Source organism: Salvelinus fontinalis, chromosome 18 (genome assembly GCF_029448725.1).
Source record: "Salvelinus fontinalis isolate EN_2023a chromosome 18, ASM2944872v1, whole genome shotgun sequence".
In the NCBI taxonomy this organism is placed as follows: domain Eukaryota; kingdom Metazoa; phylum Chordata; class Actinopteri; order Salmoniformes; family Salmonidae; genus Salvelinus; species Salvelinus fontinalis.
In genome coordinates, this window is record NC_074682.1 from 4,681,904 (window position 1) to 4,702,260 (window position 20,357).

The following is a 20,357-nucleotide window of genomic DNA, read 5'->3' on the forward strand; positions in this document are numbered from 1 at the left end:
ACTGTAATAGAATTCCATAAAAATTGGCAAAATAGCTTTTTAGCAAAACTTTTTCTCAAGCAAGAATTTTGCTAAGCCTGTCTGGGAGAGGTCTGAGTGGGAAGGGAAAAACAGAAAACTAGTTGGCATAGATGGTGATGTCACCATGGAAAGCCGAAACTCCCCCATGCAAACCCGCTGATTGGAAGGTCTTGTGTAGATTGTAATTTCAACCAGCAATTATCAGGAAATAAAACTGATTAAAAAAAAATGTTTTATCAGCTGTTGTACAATATGATATAAAACACAGGAAAAACTGAATTTGAACTGGACTGGACCTTTAAATACTTCATATTATGGTTAGTAATGGTTCATTAGATGTGATATTGTATCCTTTTTACATGAATCTGTTTTCTCATTACACTAAGACATAATGCAACAGCTTCAAAACCCCACAACACTTTTTGTAGTAATAAAACCATACACACTGTGAGGAACTTAATATCGAGGCATAAGCGTCGTGATACGAATCATCTTTATTGAAAGAGTTTCATCGTTAATGTAATAACATTTTTTTTCAGCAGCTACAGAGGCATGTAGTGCATGCACAATCCCAAACACTATGATCAAACAAACAAATAAACATACAAACAAGGGGGGTTCCACTTGACTGTACGTTGGTACATTGTTTTTTAGTATTATTTTTTAGTATACTGTATTAGCCATTAGTTTATGCTTGTGATGCCTGTAGCATGATGCATTACAGTACCCACAATGCTCTGCAGGTGCTACAGTATCAGAGATATGACCAGAACATTTTTCATATTGATTTACAAATCAGACAAGAGACAATCAGACACTCAGTTTCATCATCATAATCACCATCCCCAAACCTTACAAATTCCACATCAAAACCTATAGTGCAGAGATCCAACCCACTATCTGTTCCTAGGTGGTCTGTATTGAGTTATACTAGGGGTTCCCTTAGGATACTGTACACTTCTTACACTTACAATACATCAACCTTTTACACCTAGAGTTCAAACTCTACGTACTAGTGTTTATTTAATAAGGAAAGGCTGTTTTCAAATATCATTCAAACAAGTTGTTTACCTAAAGCACACAATGCGTTATTGATTTTAAAGGGGCTATTCCATTACACACACACAAAAAAACATGTGACATTTGCAGTTTTACATGTGAAATGGCTGTTTTCACATGTTGACCTTCAATTCCACATGTGTGAAACCATGTTTTCACACGACTTAGATGTAGAGTTCACATGTCAACGCCGCCATTTCACGTGAGTAAAATAACATGTTTTCACCTCGTGTGAATTGTAAGTTTACATTTGAAAAACATTAACGTGCGAATCTCTTTTGCAGTTTCACATGTAAGAAAACCCCATATGTAAATCTCACTTCCACAAGTGGAATTGCAAGTGAAAGTGTTTTTTTTTTTTTTTTTGTCATTTAGCAGATGCTTTTATCCAGACCGACTTACAGGAGCAGTTAGGATTAAGTGTCTTGCTCAAGGGCACATCGACAGATTTTTCACTTAGTCGGCTCGGGATTCGAACTAGCGACCTTTCGATTACTGGCCCAACGCTCCTAACCACTTATTCTACTCACATATGAAAAATGTGGTGTTATATTGCAGTAGCAATGTTTTCCACAAATGATTACTTATTATTTCTGAGCTACACCATTATTATTGTAGTCCTCCATGGTGTGGCATTCGATGTACATGTATACTTAGCGCTACCACTAGGCAGAGGCATTCAGAGTGTTACTGCATCTCTCTTTCGTACGTTGGTCTGTGACCATTGGAAGAAGCTGAGGGGGGAAAAAAAGAAGCTAGCTCTCCGTGTCTCCTTTTTATCCTGTTTTCTGGTTTGTACACATAGTTACTTTCTCGAAATCTAGAGAACTCAACACAGTTTAGTTAAACATGTTTTCCTGTCATTTTGATGTACAATTGAACTGCTTCGACCGAGTGAAAAACAAGTGAGATTTTCCCATTGACATGAGCTAGATAGGTAGCTCACTTTTTTATGAAAGTCAATGAGAACAAGATGCCATATCGGCAGAATTTTTTATTTCCGTTATAAATGTTTTGGCTCTTAAATGTTTTTTCAAAAGAGGGAATCATATTGAGTGTATTTACATGTGTACATATCAACTACTCTAATGATATGTGTTTTTAGAAAGATACACATTTGATAAAAAGTAACCAACGGTCACATGCTAATTTCTAACCGCTAGCTAGCTTAGTGATAGGTGATAGGTAGCCTTCCATTTCATCCTAGATAGCTATTTTTTAGCTTATGTTATTAATACACAGGCCTAAAAAGGATTTGAATGTATTTGAAACTGTGTTAATGTGTTCGCTTTTGGAATTAATGTAAACAGTTACTTTTCTACAAAGAGATCATTTTGAATTGGGGCTGCCAGAGTTAAATCAGTTAACTTGAGTTACCTTTTTTTAATACCATGTCATTGTTGAATACTTGTTTCTGATTGGCTTGAAGGGCATTCTAGAACGTGCATTATGTACTTATAACGCACGGTATATATGCACGGTAGAATTCAATGACCATAGTTAATTCTTACATGTCCTATGTTTGAGCTGCTTTTGAAAGCAAAAGTCGAATTTAAAACATGATTGGCTTTGGTGAATTAGATTTTCATAATGGCAAGCTAGGACTGATGGTTTGGTTAGCTAAACTACCAAGTCTGTTTGTTTCGTTACCATGGCAAGTACTGTAGCTATCTAGTAAACTTGCTAGCTACTTCAGTGGATGTTGAACACATTTCTACTGACAAATTAACACATTTCTAGTGGCAAATGTGCTAAATTATAACCATGGTGTAAAAGGGATAATCAACTCAGGGCTCTATGTGTTCTCTGGAAAATAATGCAACTCCGTGGAAGGTCAGTTCCACTACTCTAGCCCTCGTTGATTATACCTTACTTATACCATGGCATTGTTGAATACTCGTTTCTGATTGGCTTGAAGGGCATTCTAGAGCATGCGTTAATTCCCTATAATTGTCACGTCTACTCGTTTACTGACAACCGGTCCTGGCAACCCATCATTACGCACACCTGGCAACCCTCATTATGCACACCTGCGCCCTATCATTAGGCACACATGGACTTCATCACTTCCCCTTCATCTAGCACTCCCTAGCAACCCTTGGTCCACAAGAGCAGAAGGACGGCCCGTGATCATCTGCCTCCTGCGTTAGGCGTGACTATTCCATCATCATCACTTTCTGCAAAACCCTTTTTTAGTATCGATTTCACTAGCTGGCTGTCCTTCATGTAGCTCTAGTGGATTCCGGTGCCACAGGGAATTTTGTTGACCAGAACCTTGCCTCCTCACTGAACATCACCTCATACCCGCTCAACCTCTCCGTTTCTGGTTCAAGCGCTGGATCATCGACCACTGGATTCTGGGACTATCACACACATCACAACACCACTCACCGTCCATACATCAAGAAAGCATTCCCTTTCTCATCATCAATGCACCCGTACACAAGATCATCCTCGGCCTCCCATGGCTCCAACGCCATAACCCCACCATCTCATGGTCGGGGATGTCTGTCACGTACTGGGCACCCGAATGCCGGAGGACCCGCTTTCCCTTCCCCTGTGGTTCCACGTCGGTTGAGAGTGTTGTTGTAGCCAAACATCCCAGAGGTATACCAAGACGTGCGGGAGGTTTTTTCCAAGACCTGCGCCATCTGTCTCCCTCCTCATCGCCCCCGGGACTGTGCCATCAACCTGCTTGCAGGCTCTGCGCCTCCGCATCTACTCTCTGTCAGTGGCTGAAACCCATGCTATGGAGGAGTACATCCATGAGGTGCTCCAACAGGGTTTCATCCACATGTCCAACTCCCCTGTGTCGACAGGCTTCTTCTTCATGGCAAAGAATGATGGAGGGTTACGCCCGTGCATTGGTTGCAGAGGTCTGAATTCCATCACCGCGAACTACCGTTACCTTCGCCTGTTGGTGACGGCAGCGATTGAACAGCTCCGCGAGGCCCGGTTCCTTACCAAATTGAACCTGTGGAGTGCCTACAAAGTTAGCGTCATCTAGGAGCGGGATGAATGGAAAACAACTTTCAGCACGGTGTCTTATGGATTAGCCAATGCTCCGTCAGTCTTCCAGGCATTTGTAAAAGAGGTGTTCAGGGACATGCTCGGACGCCAGGTGGTTGTGTGTATCGACAATCTCCTGGTTTACTCAGCTACCTTGAATGATCACATCGCTCACATCCCAGTAGTCCTGGAACACCTCCTGGCTAAACACCTATATGTCAATGCGGAGAACTGCCAATTCCATCAGGAGGCCGTCTCCTTTCTGGGTTACCAGATTGGCCTGCAAGGAGTGAAAGTGGACGGTAAGAAGGTAAATACTGTCAGGTCACGGCCAGTCCCAACCACCATAAAGGGGTTACAATGTTTTTTGGGGTTTGCCAACTTCTTCTACCACCGTTTCATTAAGAACTTTATCTCTATCGCCTCTCCTCTCAACTCTCTCCTCAAGGGTGGTCCCCGTAAGTTGGGGTGGAGTCCTGCAGCCGACAAAGCCTTCCACCTACTGAAGGGACGTTTCACCACCTCCACCACGTTGCTCAAACACCCAGATCCTACGCTGCGCTTCGTGGTGGAGGTGGACACTTCAGATTTGGGGGCTGTCCTGTCCCAACAAGGAAATCCACATAAATTGCCTCCGTGTGCATATCACTCAAAGAAACTGTCTCCTGCAAAGAGGAACTATGACGTCGGCGATCGGGAGCTCCTGGCAGTGAAGTTCGCATTAGAGGAGTTGAGACACTGTCTGGAGGGCGCCAAGGACCCATTTCTCATCCTCACCGACCATCGGAACCTGGAGTACATGCGGACAGCGAGGCGGTTTCACCTGCGCTAAGCAAGGTGGGCCCTTTTTTTCCCACTCGATCGATTTTACTCTGACATATCGCCCAGGATCAATGACGTAAATGTGGACATTCGCCAGGCCCTGGGGATTGGAACCCGCACCAGCTACCTGTCCTCCTGAGCGCATCTACGTTCCCACAGGGATAGGGGATCGGCTGCTGACCTGGGCGAACACAGCTGTCATTGCTGGACATCCAGGTATGAACAAAACTATTCAAAGTACTGGTGGTCTATCTTTGCACAGGACATCACTCGCTACAACTGCTAAATTCTTCCGTATGTGCGCAAACTAAATCACCCCGGCACGCTCCAGCAGGGAAACTCCTTCCCGTGCCTCAATGTCCCTGGTCTCATCTGTCCATCGATTTTGTCACTCATCTCCCCTCCTATGATGGTTTCACCACCATTTTGGTGGTTGTGGACAGAACGTCTAAATCCTTCCGTTTTAACCCTCTCTCTGGTCTCCCTACCGCTCTCTCTTACTAGACAATCATTTGTGCCAGGTGTGATATCCCTCCTAAATAGCACGGGCTACTGTTCCTATCAACTCAGTAAGGCCAGCAGGCTAGTCTTTTTTTTTTAAATATATTGGTATGTAACTGTTATGAAAGTTGTATTGCCAATTTTGTTTTGTATTTACACGCCACTTTAAATGTGTACATGACACTGCAACAAAATGTCCCCATTGAGACAATAAAGTCAGTAATTATTAAGGTTTCTGAGGTACTGTTCCAGCAGGTCTCAGATCTGCCCCCAATTCACGTCACGGGTTTGGAAAGCCTTCATGGAGAAGCTGGGTGTCAGGGTCGGCCTCATATCCGGGTACCGGCCTCAGTCTAATGGGCAGGCGGAGAGGCTGAAGCAGGAGCTGGGGAGGTTCCTGGGGAGTCACTCCCAGGACCAGCAGGGGGAGTCGGCCCGATTTCTTCCCTGGGCGGAGTACGCTTACAATTCATTGCATCACTACTCCACTGGGCTGACTCCCTTCCAGTGTGTTCTGTGTTTTCAGCCAATCCTGGCTTCGTGGACACCGAGCCAGAACGAAGCTCCTGCGGTGAACGAGTGGTTTAGGCACGCAGAAGAGATTTGGAACAATGCCTACGTTAGGCTCCAGCACGTCGTCTGCCACCAGAAGGAGCAGGCGGATTACCAACGCAGTGAGGCTCCTGTGTTCCATCCTGGGGATCATGTCTGCCACTCCATCAGGAACCTCCCACTCCGCTTGTCCTGTAAGAAGCTGAGCCCTCGGTTTGTGGGGCCCGTTCAAGGTCCTCGGGAGGGTCAACGAGGTGACGTATAGATTACAGCTCCCCACTATCTATTGGATCTCACCCTCTTTTCATGTTTCCCTCTTCAGGCCAGTGGTTCCTCGTCCCCTGGCTTAGGCCTTCTCCCCACCTATTCCGTCAAATCCCTTCTGGACTCCCGATGTCGTGGGGGTCGGCTCCAGTACCTGGTGGACTGGGAGGTGTACGGTCCAGAGGAGCGGTGTTTGGTTCCGGTGTTTGGTTCCGCTATTCACGCTCGGGCCGTCCAGAGCGCACACTGGACGCTCCGGACGAGGAGTAGTGTTGCTCATTCGTAAATTCATCAGTGATTCTGCCCTCTGGCACAGTCAGATGAGAGTGCTCTGAAATCGGTGTAGATAGCCAGAGCAAAGTTACGAATGCACCCTTTGTATCACTCTACGGCCTCTATTGTTAAACTCACCAACTGCACCTACTTCCTTACTCCCAGCGTCACGGTTACAATAATGCGCAATTTAATTGAATGATTATGAAGTTCTTTCTTACATGTTCTATGTTTGAGCTGCTTTTGAAAGCAAAAGCCAAATTGAAAACATTATTGGCATTGTTGAATTCGATTTTCATAATAGCAAGCTACTACGGGAGGACTGTAGTGTCAGCTAAACTAGCAGGTCTGTTTGTTTTGTTATCAAGGCAACTACTGTAGCTATCTAGTAAACATGGATGTACTCCTCCATAGTCTTCTTTGACTGCACATGGGCCCAGTGGTGGCCGGGTCCATTATGGAGTTATTGTTAAAAAAGATGTTTAAAAAAATATATATAATTCATGGATTGTTTTAAATGTCCATAAAGTGTGTTCGATTTGTGTCCATTTTACTGTTTAAAAAAAACAAGCTGTTCCGTTATCTACTAGGTAACTCTCAGCGAGTAGCAGCTGTGCTCAGCCGCCCGGCGCTTGGATTGCATTGCCAGTTTTGCTAACGGGGGAGACTGCATCGATGAGATTGCAGGATTTCATCACATGAATTCCACAACAAAAAGTAAACGGACCATCTTGGGGCACTGAAATGGGTGCCCAGGCCTTCGGCATCTGCTCTTTCAGGTACTCAACAGATGGCACTAAAGAGCACATTTCAATGAACTTAAATAATCATGACAGTCATTGGGAGCCTGGGAGCAGATTTTACATTTAAGCTTTATTTAACTAGGCAAGTCAGTTAAGAACAAATTCTTATTTACAATGACAGCTAACCAGGGAACAGTGGGTTAACTGCCTTGTTCAGGGGCAGAATGACAGATTTTTACCTTGTCAGCTCAGGGAATCGATCCATCAACCTTTCGGTTACTGGCCCACCACTCTAACCACCAGGCTACCTGCCCCCTCGATAAGCCAGACGTTCATCCATCAACAGTCGAAGGACAGAGGGATACACTAGATATAACCTTCACGCGTATCTGTTAGGATCAATAAAACATGGCTCTGTGCCTAATTCGCAACATTGCTTTTTGTTTCCCCCTGCTATTCATCATATGCTAGCTAGTGGGCAAGCTATGTACTGGTAGCTTGCTAGTTTCATGTCTACTGAAGTTAACCCGTGGGCTCGTCATGCTTGTGACATGCTAGCTATCCCCAGTTAGATCATTCATTTTCACTTGTTGTATCTGTGCTTGTGTCACCAATGCACGTGTGAGCTGGCTGCTCGTGAGCTGGCTGCTCGTTCTAATCTATATAGTTGGCAATCAAAACAGTGGCAGCAGTGGTGATTATGTTTTTACACGCAAAACTGAAATAGGTGTATTTATGCTGTTGTTGAAACGCACCGATCACTTTATATACACTGAGTATACAAAACATTAAGAACACCTTCTCTTTCCATGACAGACTGACCAGGCGAATCCAGGTGAAAGCTATGATCCCTTATTGATGTCACTTGTTAAATCCATTTCAATCAGTGTAGATGAAGAGGAGACAGGCTAAAGAAGGATTTTTTGGTCTTGACACAATTGCGACATGGTTTGTGTATGTCTGCCATTCAGAGTGTGAATGGGCAAGACAAAAGATTGAAGTGCCTTTGAAAGGGGTATGGTAGTAGGTGCGAGGCTCACCAGCTTGTGTCAAGAACTGCAACGCTGCTGGGTTTTTCACATTCAACAGTTTCCCGTGTGAATCAAGAATGGTCCGCCGCCCTTAGGACATCCAGCCAATTTGGCACAACTGTGGGAAGCATTGGCGTCATCAAGGGCCATCATCCCTGTGGAATGCTTTCAACACCTTGTAGAGTTCATGCCCCGATGAATTGTGACTGTTCTGAAGGCTCAGTGTATCTTTCCAAAAAAGAAACAACCAGTAATTTGAATGCTGCTTTGTGTACCAGCCCTGTCTACAACCAAAATGTATTCTGAATGATCAGTTAGCATTCAATGAACAATGAACGAATAATTAGTACATATTAACATAACAACAACCATGTGCAAATCAGAGTAAACATATACAGTAAATAACATCACATTCAATAATAACAATACAAAATTAAATAATGAACAGTATAAAAATAGTTGCTACACAATTACTAAATCTGTTCTTTTTTACCCAATTATATTTTCCATTCTGTGTTGGTGAATGTAATTGAAGACCACTGGACACATCACAACAGAACAAACATGTTGAGATGAAGGTACATCAGAAATCTAGAAAACCCTATAGAACCTAGAGAATCCTAGAGAACCCTATGGAACCTATAGAACCTTAGAACTCTACGGAACATATAGAACACCAGAGAACCCTATGGAACCCCATGGAACCTACAGAACCTCCAATCCATGTAGATAAAGTAGTATGTAACAGCTCCAAAGTATCTCTGTCTTTCTTTCTTCATGGAATATCTATACTGTATAGTATATAGCTTCCTTCTTTCAGTCTTGTATTGCTGCATTGAGAAGCACAAAAAAAAAATCAACAAAAATCCTGTAATTTTTTTAACCAGACTTTTCCTACACTAGTAGTTTGCATCATAGCAGATAACCTATTTGATGAAAACCTTAGAGTCACTGCATTAGTAAGCATACATTAACGCATGCATTAGTCTGAAAGCAAGCCTCGGAGGGGCTTGGTTGGAGCGTCCGGCATAGATAGACATGCTTGCGTCTGACTGTAGTTGCTGTTATTCTATAGACAGGATAATATACACACATACAAGTACAACAATGAACCTGCTGGAGGAAGTCTGTGTATGACCTGTGATCTAACTCATCCACACTCATCAGCTATTTACTCTGAGTATGAAGCTGCTGTAAGCTCTATCTGAGTTTCTCATGGCATTTAAAAAAACACTGCCACTAGCACAGTAATCTTGATCTTCCCTCTACCTACAGTACTGTTCAGAAGTCTCCAACCACGCTAGGCCTGACCAGTGCCATATTTACAAAACAAGTAAATGTATGGCTCTGGGCCTGACTACTAAAGCGGCCATAAGGAAGAGAAGGAAGTCATCTGTTGTCTTTATGGTATTGTGGAAGTTAAAGAAACAGCTGTCTGCTATGTTAACCTGCTCGGTTAGCAACTAGGCCTACAGTATCATTATTACTATGACATTAGTCAGCGGTGTAAAATACTTGTCCGATACAAAATCAACCTTAATGGGATGCATATATACATCCATGTTGTATATACTTCTATACACATGAATAGAGTGAAAAGTGGTAATGTATGAATATGTTAAATTAAGACTTTGCCGTGCTCTGCGTGTATTACTTCGATCAATCTCCACTTGCAAGGCGGTTGTTAGTTTCGGTTGTTGTCTATTTTCCAACCGATTCTCTTTGTGTTGAATAGAGGTATTAAGCTTATATACTCTATTTTTGATATAGGTACAGAAAAGGCCAAAAGAGCCAAAAAGGATCATGTCTCGTCGTTTACCCTCACAATGTACTGTACCTCCTAGACGGAGAAGAGCAGGATGAGCACGCCCTAGTGCCACACAGAACACTGCACCCTATCACGCTCCAATCCTCATTGGCTAGTACAGCTTCAATTCATTCCAACCGGGTCAGAGGAATAGTAAGGGCTTAGAGGAAGAGGAAGCTGCCAATTCTAGGTTGTGTGTCGAATGGCACCCTACTCCCTTTATAGTCCACTACCTTTGACCAGAGCCCTATGGGAATAGGGTGCCATTTGGGACCTAAGCCTAGTAGTTCAGTTACAGAGTTTTCTATGCTGCCATGGTTCCTTTGTATACATAATCAATACAGTAGGTCTACTATACATACCCCCATACCCACATAGTACAGTACGTTATATTCATATCACCTACAAAGTATTGGACAAATGGTTCAAGAGAATAGACAGGTGGATAGCAAGCAGGAGAGGAAGAGGGGAGAAGGTGGAGAAAGGGAGAGGGTGGAGGGCTACAGAGGGAGGAAGAGAGTTGGTGTTACTGGGAAAGAGGGGCGGAGGATAGGGGGATGAAGAGGGGTGATCAGGGGGCCGTTGATCCGCAGCATGCTGTATTTACGAGGTAAGTCTTGGCAGAACCGGACACCTGGAGCGGGAGAGAGGAAGAGAGAGAGAGGAGGAGAAGAATAAACAAGGCAGTGAGTCAAATAAGCACTGCAGGCTTAGATTACGTCGGATAATATAGTCTTTATTGTGAGTGGGAAGAACTGTGGGGTTGAATTTCACTAGACTCAGCTGGAGTCTAATGCTGCAATTAACTCCTAGCCTGCATCCCAAATGGCACCATATTCCCTATATAGTGCACTACTTTTCCATTTGGGAAGCATCCATAGTCCAACTCCTTATTTCCACCCAGCCAATTAGAAGGCAAGATGAAGCCATACTAATAACAATAATCCTTACATCTACCCAATAGGGGGTCTATTAGGGGCTCTCTGGCCATTTGGAAATCAGCATAAGCACATCCAGTGCACTCCCTCTTCTTCTCCCTTTCTATCTCCCTCTCCCGGAGAGAAACAGAGAGAGAGAGAGAGGTAGAAAGAGAGAGAGGGAGAAAGAGAGAGGGCAGAAATACACAAGGCAATGAATCTGCCATCTTAGATTGTCTGTTATGACATACTCATTCAATATTTAACATTCTCCCTGCCCCTCCTTACCTATCGAACTGTGTCACTAGCTGGCAGTCTGTTCTGGCTGGATGACGTGGTGCAGTTTGGTTGGCTTCTCCTGGTTGTGGTTGTCGCAGTGCTGCACATCATTCCTGGAAACAGCAACAGCAGAGTGGACACTCAGAGACATGCTATGCAACACCGGGCAGGGCAAGCGGGAGGCACGCAGGAAGGTAGTTCACAGCAGCAGAAGGAAACCAGCAGCAGCACAGCATAGCAATGAAGGGAGGCAGTGAGGCACAAATTACAAAATTACATATTCTGTTTACCCTGTAAACAGTCTACGGACGAGGTATGACAGCAATCCATGCTTTAGTTTAGTTTCCCTGGCACTGTTTCCACATGCTAACGTTTTAGCGTTCACTGCACAAATCCCATTCAAGTCATGGGACAGATAGGAGCATTTTTTGCGCGTCATGTTCAAATCATCTGTAAGTGACTATGTTGAGCTTCACAATATATTGTTGATACTTTTGGATGATTTGGACATGTGCAAAAAATGCCAGATAAATGTTGGAATTAAGTGGGTTAAAATCTTATGAAAAGTCAGTCGGCAACAAATTCCTATTTACAATGACGGCCTACCCCAGCCAAACCCGGATGATGCTGGGCCAATTGTGCGCCGCCCTATGGGACTCCCAATCACAGCCAGATGTGATAGAGCCTGGATTCGAACCAGTGACTGTAGTGACACCTCTTGTACTGAGATGCAGTGCCTTAGACCGCTGCGTCAACCGGGAGCACAGAGGGACATATCAAAATGTGGCCTTTTTGCATTTTAGCAAGGCTTTATTTATGGATTTGTCTATGTGGTCTTTATTAAAATGCACTTCTTTTAATATAACAGGCTTTTCAATATTTGTGCACAATCTTTACTTAAAATATCAAAGGGACACAAAAGGCACTCATTTGTGGAATGACCCTGTTATCAAGCATGCCACATAGCAGTGTGGTGTAGTTCAAGCTTGCAGGGGAATTCAATACATAACGGCAGCCAGGTCTGTGACGGTGGTGGGCAGTCTTACCTGTTGTCATTGATATCTCTAGTGTTCCCTGCGGATAGATGAAGCAGGTGTCAGGGTGAGGATGCAGTCAGACCAGTGTATAGTGAACAGTGAGGAGAGCAGACCATAGAAATAGAATTACACTAATTATATCTACAGTATTTCTATGGAGCAGACCAAGTGAGGAGTGAGTCGAAGTGGGGAACATTGAATGCTGTTCACCTTACCGTTGACACTGTCCACATCTACCAGTTCTGTAGAGTTGACTGTTGGGTCCTTCAATGAAGAGCCCTTTTCTGTAGTGTTCTTCTCTGTAGGGTGCTTCACTGGAGAATGATCTACTGTGGCGGCATTGTCCACTGCTGGGTTATCCACTGTAGTCTTCTGCACTGTGGTGTCCTTTACTGTGCCGTTGTCCACTGTGGTGGTGTTGGGTGGCTCAGCTGGCAGCCTAGAAGACAGACAGAGACCCATCAGTCACTTAGTCATGAATGTGCAGTATTTCAATCAATTAATAATGTAAAATTACACTTCAGTGTCACGTTTGCACTTTTGTATAAAGCTCATACACAGCGAGCTCCATTCCTATGTTTGTACTCACGTATTGGTCTGATGGAGGCTGGTCTTATTGGAGTGGTGTTTGTTGGTCTGGGTGGGGTTGGAGTTAGATGCTGTAGCTGGGGGAGCAGCAGGGTGGCTGGTGTGATGGCTAGCTGTCTGGCTGGGGATCTGGAACATGGCGTTACTAAAATGGATGGAGTGTTGCTGTTCAGTAATGCGAACCCACGGGTTGGTGGGGGAGCAGAGTGGGAACTGGCCCGGACGGACGGGCTTGGCTGGGAAGAGAAAATAAAGCAATGTTGGTACCAAAATCACCATTGTCATCATTGTCGTTATCATCATCATCATCATCATGGCACATGGTTTATAAACAGATATGCAAAATGACGGCGGATTAAAAACGTTGAATTTTTCAATTTAAATGATTATACTAAATTATTGCAACCAATAGAATTGTATATACAAAAAAATAAACGTCCTCTCACTGTCAACTGCGTTCATTTTCAGCAAACTTAACATGTGTAAATATTTGTATGATCATAACAAGATTCAACAACTGAGACATGAACTGAACAAGTTCCACAGACATGTGACTAACAGAAATGGAATAATGTGTCCCTGAACAAAAGGCTGGGTCAAAATCAAAAGTAACAATCAGTATCTGGTGTGGCCACCAGCTGCATTAAGTACTGTAGGGCATCTTCTCCTCATGGACTGCACCAGATTTGCCAGTTCTTGCTGAGAGATGTTAACAAGGCACCTGCAAGCTCCAGGACATTTCTGGTGGGAATGGTCCTAGCCCTCACCCTCCGATCCAACATGTCCCAAACATGCTCAATGGGATTGAGATCCGGGCTCTTCGCTGGCCATGGCAAAACACTGACATCACGCACAGAACGAGCAGTATGGCTGGTGGCATTGTCATGCCTGAGGGTAATGTCAGGATGAGCCTGCAGGAAGGGTACCATATGAGGGAGGAGGATGTCGTCCCTGTAACGCACAGCGTTGAGATTGCCTGCAATGACAACAAGCTCAGTTCGATGATCCTGTGACACACCGTCCCAGACCATGACGGACCCTCCAACTCCAAATCGATCCCGCTCCAGAGTACAGGCCTCGGTGTTAAGCTCATTCCTTCCACGATAAATGCGAATCTGACCATCACCCCATGTGAGACAAAACCGCGACTTGTCAGTGAAGAGCACTTTTTGCCAGTCCTGTCTGGTCCAGCGGGTTTGTGCCCGTAGGCGACATTGTTGCCGATGATGTCTGGTGAGGACCTGCCTTACAACAGGCCTACAAGCCCTCAGTCCAGCCTCTCTCAGCCAATTGCGGACAGTCTGAGCACTGATAGAGGGATTGTGCGTTCCTTGTATAATTCGGGCAGTTGATGTTGCCATCCTGTACCTGTCCCGCAGGTGATGTTCGGATGTACCGATCCTGTGCAGGTGTTGTTACACGTGGTCTGCCACTGTGAGGACGATCAGCTGTCCGTCCTGTCTCCCTGTAGCGCTGTCTTAGGCGTCTCACAGTACGGATATTGAAATGTATTGCCCTGGCCACATCAGCAGTCCTCATGCCTCCTTGCAGCATGCCTAAGGCACGTTCATGCTGATGAGCAGGGAACCTGGGCATCTTTCTTTTAGTATTTTCCAGAGTCAGTAGAAAGGCCTCTTTAGTGTCCTAAGTTTTCATAACTGTGACCTTTAATTGCCTACCATCTGTAAGCTGTTACTGTCTTGACCGTTCCACAGGTGCATGTTCATTAATTGTTTATGGTTAATTGAACAAGCATGGGAAACAGTGTTTAAATCCTTTGCAATGAAGATCTGTGAAGTTATTTGGATTTTTACGAATAATCTTTGAAAGACAGCGTCCTGAAAAAGGGTTAGTAAAAAAAAAATAATAAAATAACATCATTAATACTATCATTGTGTGTGCGTTAGCTATCTGAGCTGCGTGTGTTTGGGTGTGTGAGAGACCTGTGTGTTACCTACCTGAGTGGTGTTCATGCATTTATTTTTATGCCTGTGCGTGTGTGTGCGTGTATCATTACCTATCTGGGCAGCATGTGGCCTACGGAGGGGGTTCTTGGCCCTCATAACGTCTTTGATACTCTCCACTTCCTGTTGATAGCGTCTTCGGTCCTTCATGGCCCCCTCCTTAGCCTCTTTCAGTGCACCCTCCAACGCCCGCACTCTCTCAGCAGTAGACCGAAGCCGCTTCTCCAGCTTAGGAAGCTCACAACGCAGGTCTGCATTATCACGTACCAACTGGACAGAAAAAAAGAGAGAGATGGGGAGGCAGTAGTCATGAGAGTGATAAAAATAGCCTGAGGACAACAACGTATCTAATATTCGCTATAGGAATAGACACTATATATACAAAAGTATGTGGATACCCCTTCAAATTAGTGGATTTGGCTATTTCAGCCAAGGTCGGGCACACTGCCATGAAACTTCATAGACAAATATTGGCACTAGAATGTCCTTACTGAAGAGCTTAGTGACTCAACGTGGCGCCATAATAGGATGCCACCTTTCCAACAAGTCAGTTCTTAAAATTTCTTCCCTGCTAGAGCTGCCTCGGTCAACTGCAAGTGCTGTTATTGTGAAGTGGAAAAGTCTAGGAGCAACAACGACAGCTGCGAAGTGGTAGGCAACAGAAGCTCACAGAACAGGACCGCTGAGTGCCGTAGCACGTAGCATGTACAAATCGTCTGTCCTCGGTTGCAACACTCACCACTGAGTTCCAAACTGCCTCTGGAAGCAACGTAAGCACAAATGATCGTCGGGAGCTAAATGAAATGGGTTTTCCATGGCCGAGCAGCCGCACACAAACCTAAGATCATCATGCATAATGCCAAGCGTTGGCTGGAGTGGTGTAAAGCTTGACGGCATTGGATTCTGGAGCACTGGAGACGCGATCTCTGGAGTGATAAATCACACTTTACCATCTGGCAGTCCGACGGACAAATGCCAGGAGAACGCTACCTGCCACAATGCATAGTGCCAACTGAAAGTTTGGTGGAGGAGGAATAATGGTCTGGGGCTGTTTTTCATGGTTTAGGCTCCTTAGTTCCAGTGAAGGGCAATGTTAACGCTACCTCAGACAATGACATTCTACACCATTATGTGCTTCCAACTTTGTGGCAACAGTTTGGGGAAGGCCCTTCACTGTTTCAGCATGACAATGCCCCTGAGCACAAAGCAAGGTCCATACAGAAATGGTTTGTCGAGATCTGTGTGGAAGAACTTGACTGGCCTGTATAGAGTCCTGACCTCATCCCCATCGAACACCTTTGGGATGAATTGGAATTGACTGACTGTGAGCCAGACCTAATCGCCCAACATCAGTGCCCGACCTAGCCAGCAGTATACCACCCTGCATCCCACTGCTGGCTTGCTTCTGAAGCCAAGCAGGGTTGGTCCTGTACAAGTCCCTGGATGTGAGACCAGATGCTGCTGGAAGTGGTGTTGGAGGGCCAGTACGAGGCACTCTTTCCTCTGGTCTAAAAAAAATATTCCAATGCCCCAGGGCAGTGACTGGGGACATTGCCCTGTGTAGGGCGCCATCTTCGGGTTGGGACGTTAAATGGGTGCCCTGACACACTCTGTGGTAACTAAAGATCCCATGGCACTTATCGTAAGAGTAGGTGTGTTAACCCTGGTGCCCTGGCTAAATTCCCAATCTGGCTTTTATGGCCACCTAATCATCCCCAGTTTAAAATTGGCTCATTCCTCTCCCCTGTAACTATTCCCTGGGTCGTTGCTGTAAATCAGAATGTGTTCTCAGTCAACTTGCCTGGTAAAAATAAGATTAAAATACCTCACTAATGCTCTTGTGGCTGAATGTTAGCAAGTGGACACTGTTATAGAGGGGGGGGGGGGGGCAACTCCATATTATTGCCCATGTTCGACAAGTAGGTGTCTACATACTTTTGGTCATGTAGTGTATATTCCTGACAATTCATTCAAGCAACACTTTCCTCCGCTATGCGTTATGCCATCCCCTCCCTCCGAACATAGCATACCACTTGTTAACTTTTAACAATTTGACCCCTGCCGTAGACAAATTTTCATCACTCTATTAACTATTTACTCCTGACCCCTTTCCCATCTCCTTTTCCCTCTCCCTTTCTCCCACCTCCTGTCCCCCTTTCCCTCCCTCTCTCATGTTAGTATGTGACAATGCAGAAGTGATACTTGCACACATAGGTAGCAATGAATTGTCGGGAATATACACTGCATGACCAGAAGTATGTGGACACCTGCTCGTCGAACATCTCATTCCAAAATGATGGTCATTAATATGGAGTTGGTCCCCCGTTTGCTGCTATAACAGCCACCGGCTTTCCACTAGATCTTGGAACATTGCTGCTGGGACTTGCTTCCATTCATCCACAAGAGCATTAGTGAGGTCGGGCACTGATGTTGGGCGATTAGACCTGTCTCGCAGTCAGCGTTCCAATTCATCCCAAAGGTGTTCGATGGGGTTTAGGTCAGGGCTCTGTGCAGGCCTTACCTAAGCTGTTGCTACAAAGTTGAAAGCATAGAATCGTCTAGAATGTCATTGTCTGCTGTAGCGTTAAGATTTCCCTTCACTGGAACTAAGCGGCCTTGCCTGAACCATGAAAAACATCTGGACTGCCAGATGGCGAAGTGTGATTCATCCAGTGGAGGCTCCTTAGAGGCGGAAGCGGAGGACCATCCTCCTCAGTGAATTTCATTAAAATAAAATTGTAAAACATTTAAAAAGTTATCCTGTTAAGATAAACCTATCCTAAATATAATCACGTCATCAAATAACTAAATAAAACACTATTTTGCAAAGGTCTACAGTAGCCTTAACAGCACTCTGTAGGGTAGCACCATGGTGTAGCCGGAGGACAGCTAGCTTCCGTCCTCCATGTACATTGGAGGCTCATACCTAGGAGGCTCATGGTTCTCACCCCCTTCCATAGTAATTATGACAACTTCCGGAGGAAGTCCTCCAACCTCTCAGAGCTCTTGCAGCATGTACTGACATGTCCACCCAATCAAAGGATCTGAGAATTAATCTAGTACTGAAAGCATAAACTACAGCTAGGTAGCACTGCAGTGTATAAAATGTGGTGAGTAGTTCACTCAAAGAGAGAAAAAGACAATAGTTGAACGGTTTAACAAATACATTTCTTCCAAAATGAAGGAGAATCAAGAGAGAAAGAGCAATAGATAATTGTTGTTCACTTTCAGTTTCACATACTTAGCTAGCAAATGCAGCTAGCTTGTTTAGCCTACTGAAACACCATGCTCAAACAGAGGGATGCTATGTTAGCTAGCCGGCTATGACCTTCCAACACAACAATGGAACTCTTCCAAGTCAAGGTAAACTTTTGGTATTACAAATGTATTGCCACCGGGGCCTGCAGGTGTAACTGCTTACACTTACACTTGTACACTAACGTTACTGCATGATTGTAGCAGGTTTACTAACGCGTTAGTTCTATTAGCCATGCTGACTATGCCATTACTGTAGCTAACTTGGTGACAATGATGTAGGCTGTTTGTAGAGGTTTGGCTTGGAAATGTTTTTTTCGCCTGGTCACATACAGCCGATGTGTGGTACATTGAAGTCTGAAGGGAAGAGAAGGAATACAACGTGGCTGTTACGAGAGTGAACTCAGTTTACGCGTGATCGGGGTTTATTCATTCCGCCGATTCTGTTGAAAAACTTTTCCTAAAACGGAAGCAAACGGAACAAAACGGGGTTAAACATACCTGAATTTGTCCAATAGAAGCGTTCGTTTGCAACTGTTGGACTAATGATTACACCCTATATCGGCTAGATGCAGGCAAGCGGGATTGAATGTCACTGTCACCTCAAATCTGTCTCTCGACCTGTGTGCACCTACATTGTAAACGTTCATTCACAGGCTAGGTTGTAGCAACCTTATGATGGGTATAGGGGAAATTCGAGTATTATGTAGTAGCCTAAACCCTATCGATGTTACATTGAACTGGGTGAATGGAATAGGAATGAGAGTCATCCAATATGCTGTTATAGAAATAAGTCCATGCTCATGAAAAGAAAACGGTCCTCCCTCATCTTAAACGGCACTGAAAGCCACTGCACATCACTCCAGAGAATTCATTTCCACTGCTCCAGAGTCCAATGGTGGCGAGTTTCACACCACTCCTGTCACGTTCCTGACCTGTTTTCCTTTGTTTTTGTATTTGTTTAGTATGGTCAGGGCGTGAGTTGGGGTGGGCATTCTATGTTATGTGTTTCTATGTTGGGTTCTTTTCTATTAGCCTTATATGGTTCTCAATCAGGGACAGGTGTTTGACGTTTCCTCTGATTGAGAACCATATTAAGGTAGGCTGTTCTCACTGTTTGTTTGTGGGTAATTGTCTTCCGTGTTTGTACCACACGGGACTGTATCGTTTGTGCTAGTCTGTACCTGTTCGTGCGTTCTTCGTGTTTATGTAAGTTCTTATGTTCAGGTCGGTCTACGTCGTTTTTTGTTTTGTAATTTCTCAAGTGTGTTACGTGTTCGTCTTGTTTAAATAAATTCTTCATGTATTCATCCCCCGCTGCGTTTTGGTCCGATCCCTACTCCTCCTCTTCAGACGAAGAGGAGGAAAGCAACCGTTACAACTCCAGCCAACACTTGGCATAGCGCATGGTGATCTTGCATATACGCGGTAAAATGCTGGTAAAATCAGCTGATAGATTGTCCGAAAATAGACTGTTTGTGATTTTTACCTCTGGAATTGTGAAATTTATAGTTAACAAGGGTCTATTTAATGTTGATAAGTTTAAATCTGTGCCAATATGTATAGGATAGTTATTATGATAAATATGTCAAATGCATGAGCAGCCAACTAAGGGACTAAAGGAAACTAAGTGTAACGGGTGTCTAGATCTTCCTCCTCCTCGGACGAGGAGAGGAGAGAAGGATCGGAGGACCAAAATGCAGCGGGTTGTGAATACATAATGAATTTATTGAAAGACAACGACGAACAAGAAAAACACTTGGAAAATTACAAAACAACAAACGACGTAGACTGACCTAAAACATGAGAACTTACATACAACATGAAGAACGCACGAACAGGTACAGACTACAACTAACGAACGAACAAACCGAAACAGTCCCGTGTGGTGCATAGACACAGACACGGAAGACAATCACCCACAAACAAACATTGTGAACAGCCAACCTTTATATGGTTCTCAATCAGAGGAAAACGTCAAACACCTGTCCCAGATTGAGAACCATATAAGGCTAATTACAAGTGACCTAAACAAGAAACACAAAACATAGAATGCCCACCCCAACTCACGCCCTGACCAACTAAACACATACAAAAATAACATAAAACAGGTCAGGAACGTGACACTAAGGGGACTGTGAAGGAAAGTTAGGTAGAGAGGAGGAGCAGGACAGCCTTCTTTTTTTTTACACACGTGTTTTATGGAGCCATGAAAAATTATTGTACTCAATATCT

At 44.3% G+C, this 20,357-nt stretch overlaps 1 protein-coding gene across 1 annotated transcript in view; it reads right to left on the reverse strand.

Moving 5' to 3' along the window:
• Positions 1-497: 497 nt before the first annotated feature.
• The window catches only part of LOC129814833 (kinesin heavy chain-like), a 139,548-nt gene continuing 119,688 nt past the window's right edge, over positions 498-20,357 (reverse strand). The window contains exons 25-30 of the mRNA XM_055867907.1: positions 14,921-15,137; positions 12,905-13,139; positions 12,531-12,754; positions 12,325-12,352; positions 11,288-11,391; positions 498-10,716 (exon numbers count right to left, since the gene is read on the reverse strand). Coding sequence (XP_055723882.1) covers positions 11,304-11,391; positions 12,325-12,352; positions 12,531-12,754; positions 12,905-13,139; positions 14,921-15,137 — 792 coding nt within the window. The 3' untranslated portion in view covers positions 498-10,716; positions 11,288-11,303. The remainder of the gene's footprint in view (positions 10,717-11,287; positions 11,392-12,324; positions 12,353-12,530; positions 12,755-12,904; positions 13,140-14,920; positions 15,138-20,357) is intronic.